Here is a 6,000-nt window from a genome sequence, read left to right as displayed (position 1 = left end):
CTGCGTGTTACCCTTCAGTTACTTCAAAGTGCTCGTGGGTTCTGGTCTCAAGGTAGGGATAAGGACGCGCCACACTGTGGGGCCTTTAACACCGAAGGTTCAGTTTTCCGATGCATTAATGGAGTCCACTTTCCTTTGGGCTCAGTTCTTGCTTCAGTAACTGCTTCCGCTATAACGAATTTTTTAAGTGTGTATGTTTTAATGGTCACAATCTTCAATATGATAAAATGTTAAATAGGCGGAAGGTACAGCCTCATTGTACAGACACTGAAATCATTTCAGAATGATTTAAGCTGTATCACGTTAACCACTGAAGACATCACAAACAAAGTACATTAAGACAAACTTGTGTGCAGTAATATTCCAGATAAGGACACCATTTATCAGCACTCTAAAGGGAGAGCTGTGATTAGCTCAGCTAGGCGCATTGGAAAGGATTCAGGTGTTTGCATACTTAGAGGCATATTTACAAGCCCCTATCATTTTTTTGGATGTTGTGGTGGCGATAGGAGCTTCGCCTTATTCACAAGGCAGTGTTAAGCCACTTAACGTGGATTAACGCTGCCTCGTAAATAAGGCCCCTTTTACGTTATACTTAGCATGAAAGGGGTGGGCAATGGGTGTTGCGGTGGGTGTTCCACCGCAACACCCACTGATATTGGCGCTGCCCCATATTTACAAGGGCAGCGTAAATATGGAGCAGTGCCAAAATTAAGACGAGGCAAAACCTGGTCGTAAACAGACGCAGAAGGAGAAATGCTTTATTTCTCCTCGTTTTTGCTGTTTCTGTGTGTGCTGCGTTGTGCAGCACACATACAAACAGCAAGAGGCCTTTGATAGTTTATGTGCAGGAAGATAACCCTTCCTGCACATAAACAATCAATACAAATTTTACGTTTCTATGTCTGCTGCATTAAGCAGCACACACACAAGTTTCAAAATGCCATTTCAGATTGTTTATGGTGCAAGGGTGCCTGCATTGGCGCCAGGCAGCTACAATTAGCGCCAGCGCAGGAGGAAACGCAGTGCTGCACCGTATCCTTGTAAATACGGTGCAACCCTGCATTTTGGAAGTGGCGGAGCGCAGCGTTTGGCCAAGGTGGCTAATGTCGCGCTCCGCCACTTCCTAGTAAATATGCCCCTCAGTTCAGTGAAACTCTGATGCAGGGGCATGAAAGAGATAATGACAGTGGCCTGTCTCTTTGTGATGCAGTTTAGGGGTGCTAACAGTGTTATTGTTCACAAGCAGCAGGGCATTCACAGCCACTCAAAATGAAATCTTCCCTATCGAGACACAAGTGTGGGTTGTGCAATTAAGTATATATTGTCCTCTGCAATGGTCAATAAGGCATGAACAAGCTTTACTTTGAAGAATCATAAATAAGAGGCTTGACTGTGTTATTCCTCTCACACATCAGCCCAGTCAGATCAATCACATCCTATAATTGATAAATATCATTTGCTCATTCCATTGTTTGGCCTCACTAGGATTGCAAAATGTTTAGACATCAGCAAAGCTCCTTGGAAAACACATCCCACTGGGTTAGTCTCCAGCGCAGTAGGGTCGCTGTAGGTGTGGAGTACGTACCTTATGTGGCAGGATTGCATACAAAAAGAGCTTTGTGATGAACACCGTTAAGGACTGCGCGGAAGTCCATCTCTTGTATCACTGGTACAGACTTTCACAGGCAACTCGGTATGATTTTGTGAATGGGATGAGTCCATTTTCATTACAGACGGCGTGCCACATTTCTACAGATATTACGTGCTAGAGAGATGTGTGATTAATGATGTGCGTTACAAGGTATCACCCAACAGGTGACAGGGAAAAATACCTTCCATTGATTGTATCCACTGTCCTAGATCCATCTTTGTTGCTATAAATCACCCCTCGTACGTTTGAAACCATTGGGAAAATGGGACATCATACGGTCAACGTAACTGACTTAGACACAGTTTATCTCTGAAAAAAGGCCACGACAAGGTGGGTTCACACAATGGACCTGGGCTCCGAGTGCCGTTTCTTGGCATGATTTAGGCAATCCATTAATCAAGGCATGGATTGGAGGTTCCACCACAAGAAGCAGAATCAGTCTATGGCCTTTATCGTAACCTGCAAACCGTGGCTCGGCCAAGAGAGTCAACCAGTGTCAAATCATCGCAGATGCCGTATCGCAGCCCAGTGGCGCTTCAATTTTGCAGCAATAGCTCAATGTCACTCAATTGTTAAGGCAACTTTTTGGCTTTTCATTGTAGGCACAAAATGATCATCTGGATAACTTTGTCACAGGTTCAGATCACGGCATGAAGGAATGACGCAGTGGACTTTCATTGACCCTGGGATGACGATCCACGACAGATTCTTCATCGTCACCCAATGATAGCGCCGCAGAGGGACAATCATTGGGATTTTATCGCAGGCACTAAGTGGCATGGATGAGATGATGATCCTTTGGGATTTTGTTGAAGGCACCATCCCACGGCAGGACTGAGGCATTTCCTCCCAGTGGTCTAAAGTTTATTACATCATGTCCCATAGTTCCACAAAGGGTCATAGACCTCTCTGTGCTGAAATCTTTCCTATAAAAAAATTGTCTTCCGCCATTATTTTCATATAGTGCAAAATAAAATAAGAAGTTCTATTTAATTCCTGTATTTCCTGTTTAACCGTAGGTGTCATTTTCGCAATGGGAAGGACGTTAACGGTACTTTGACTCCAGGCGCGCCCCTGAAAGGAGAAAAGAAGCAGAATAAATCAAAATAGCTCCAAGGATAAATTAACCTGTGTAACATGTTCAGTTACACGTATGATAGGGTTGTCTTTCCACCAATGGGTTCCAAGTGATGTTAAAGAGACAAGAATATTGAAGCTTGATTTGTTGATCATGTCACTTGGAACCCTGATGTGAAAATTCCAAGTTATTGACAGCTGCCCATCTACAATGGCTATGCATGCCCTCCCTGACCCCATATCTCTATGCAGTTGACACTATGGGTGAGCTGAGCAGATGCAGAGGGGCCAAGAGGAAGACATACACCACCTGGCCTCACCGCCCTCAATCCCACTTTCCTCCAGCTGTATCTTACACACTCCGCCCACCCCACCATCTTCTGGTGTAGACCTTCCTCGAGCTGTATCTTATACACTCCGCCCACCCCACCATCTTCTGGTGTAGACCTTCCTCCAGCTGTATCTTACACACTCCGCCCCCACTCCACCATCTTCTGGTGTAGACCTTCCTCGAGCTGTATCTTACACACTCCGCCGACCCCACCATCTTCTGGTGTAGACCTTCCTCGAGCTGTATCTTACACACTCCGCCCACCCCACCATCTTCTGGTGTAGACCTTCCTCGAGCTGTATCTTACACACTCCGCCCACCCCACAATCTTCTGGTGTAGACCTTCCTCCAGCTGTATCTTACACACTCCGCCCACTCAACCATCTTCTGGTGTAGACCTTCCTTGAGCTGTATCTTACACACTCCGCCCACCCCACCATCTTCTGGTGTAGACCTTCCTCGAGCTGTATCTTATACACTCCGCCCACCCCACCATCTTCTGGTGTAGACCTTCCTCCAGCTGTATCTTACACACTCCGCCCCCACTCCACCATCTTCTGGTGTAGACCTTCCTCGAGCTGTATTTTACACACTCCGCCCACCCCACCATCTTCTGGTGTAGACCTTCCTCGAGCTGTATCTTACACACTCCGCCCACCCCACCATCTTCTGGTGTAGACCTTCCTCGAGCTGTATCTTACACACTCCGCCCACCCCACAATCTTCTGGTGTAGACCTTCCTCCAGCTGTATCTTACACACTCCGCCCACTCCACCATCTTCTGGTGTAGACCTTCCTCGAGCTGTATCTTACACACTCCGCCCACCCCACCATCTTCTGGTGTAGACCTTCCTCGAGCTGTATCTTATACACTCCGCCCACCCCACCATCTTCTGGTGTAGACCTTCCTCGAGCTGTATCTTACACACTCCGCCCACCCCACCATCTTCTGGTGTAGACCTTCCTCGAGCTGTATCTTACACACTCCGCCCACCCCACAATCTTCTGGTGTAGACCTTCCTCCAGCTGTATCTTACACACTCCGCCCACCCCACCATCTTCTGGTGTAGACCTTCCTCCAGCTGTATCTTACACACTCCGCCCACCCCACCACCTTCTGGCAGGGCTTATTTTGAGCCAGTGGTTGCCAGTGGGGGGCACTGGTACTTATTTTTGGGGACCGGTACTTATTTCCTGCAGCATATATTTGACGAGTGTAAGACGGGGAAAAACACACATATGGGAAAGACAGAGGAAGAGAAAGACGGCAAAACCTTCACAAAGGGAGAAAGCAGGAACCTGTAAGAACGAGAAACAGGGGCAGGGAGTGTCTGGTAGAGGATGAAGGACTATCAGCCTCGGTATTCGGCGCGCCAATGCTTACTTGCACCAGCCGCTGGCTGCTGAGCAGAGCCCTCGGCACTGGCAGTCTTTCTTTCACAAACTAAGCACTGCCCTATGGCTATTCTTAAATAAAGGATAGAAACGAAATAAACTTGCATCCTGCCACTCTGCTCATATCTGCTAAGTTTCTCAGGTCCTTGCATGACGCGCTGCTCCAGTGCAGGTTTTTTACTTTGAATTCTGGGACTTGTAGTCCTGTTTTATAATGGAATACACAAGTCTCAGAATTCAAAGAAACAACCTGAACTGAAGCATCAGATGGACCTGGGAAAGGCTCAATGTGCCCACCATCCTTGGTCGAATTCCATGACCCAAACTTTTAAAACAAAGCGTACATTCCTGTCAATCACCTTCTGTTCCTATCCACCCGGGAGGCCCCTCCCACGATCATCCCCAAAAATGTCTGCCATCATGCCACCATCAACCTCTCTGGGCTTTCCCTCCCCCTGGGGCAGATTCATGAGGCCTGTTGCGCCATCGGAACTTCACTTTTTGTGACGTTCCGTGGCGCAGAAGCCTGCGTGATATTTATCAGGCAGCACTGAGCCACTTTTTGTGGCTTAATGCTGCCTCATAAATATCAGTCCCTTTAACGCAGTGTTCTGCGTTAAAGGGGCGTGCAATGGGTGTTGCTGGGGGCGTTCCCAGCAACATCCATGGCCTTTTGACACTGCCCCAGATTTACGAGAAATCGTAAATCTGAGGCAGTGCCAAAAGCTTCCGCCTCCCCAGGGGAGGCGTAAGGGAGGCGCAACGGGGAGAAATATCTTTACTTCTCCTCGTTTTTCCTTTTTCTATGTGTGCTGCATTCTGCAGCACCCATACAAAGAGGAAAAACCTCTTGTGATTATTTTTGTACAGAAAGGTTTCCCTTCCTGTACAAAAATATTCATCTCCGCAACGCAGGCACCCTTGGACCATGGTGCAGAGGTGCCTGCGTTGGCGCAGGCAGCCCATTGTGCGCCGGCGCAGGGGAAAAGGACAGGAATGCGCCGCATTTTATAGATACGGCGCATCCCTGCCCTTTTCTTTTGCCGTAGGAAGGCCTGCTGCGCTTCCCTACTGCAAAACCTCATAAATCTGCCCCCTAATGCTCACTTGTGAGAACGGAGCGCTGACAGTGGTCTCTGAGATCTGACACCAGCACTGAGTCATACATGCCAACATTTTAGAATCGGGAGAATAAAAATTCCCCATTGACTTCTATTGTAGAAAATGCAATTTCAGGCGGGAGACAGCTTAAATAAAGCCATTTTTGGCTTGAAAAATCGGTAGCCTCCCGCCTGAATCGGGTCTATTGGCATGTATGTGCCATATCCGCTCAGCTGCTGGTCTGTTGAGACCTGAGGCTGGCGGTGAGATGCCCCTTGTCTCCAGTCCCCTGCTACTCTGGTCTAGAGACCGGAAAGAGGCGGGAAAAACAGAGAACGGCTGTCAGCATTTTCTGTGCTTTACTCGGGTCTCTGCAGACCCAGGCACAGTGAGGGAGTCTGGTGACGCGAGTGCTTCAGCGAATGATGTCACAGCCACAGAA

General features: G+C 48.0%; 1 protein-coding gene across 2 annotated transcripts in view; it reads right to left on the bottom strand.

Moving 5' to 3' along the window:
* Nucleotides 1-2,541: 2,541 nt before the first annotated feature.
* The window catches only part of LOC146863385 (disintegrin and metalloproteinase domain-containing protein 33-like), a 460,898-nt gene continuing 457,439 nt past the window's right edge, over nt 2,542-6,000 (bottom strand). For both annotated transcript variants that reach the window (XM_085642820.1, XM_085642819.1), the window contains exon 24: nt 2,542-2,728. In XM_085642820.1, the coding sequence (XP_085498946.1) occupies nt 2,677-2,728 (52 nt within the window). In that variant the 3' untranslated portion in view covers nt 2,542-2,676. The remainder of the gene's footprint in view (nt 2,729-6,000) is intronic.

Source organism: Triturus cristatus, chromosome 2_2 (genome assembly GCF_964204655.1).
Source record: "Triturus cristatus chromosome 2_2, aTriCri1.1, whole genome shotgun sequence".
In the NCBI taxonomy this organism is placed as follows: domain Eukaryota; kingdom Metazoa; phylum Chordata; class Amphibia; order Caudata; family Salamandridae; genus Triturus; species Triturus cristatus.
Note: the sequence above shows the minus strand (reverse complement) of the source record. Positions and strands in the feature narration are given on the sequence as shown.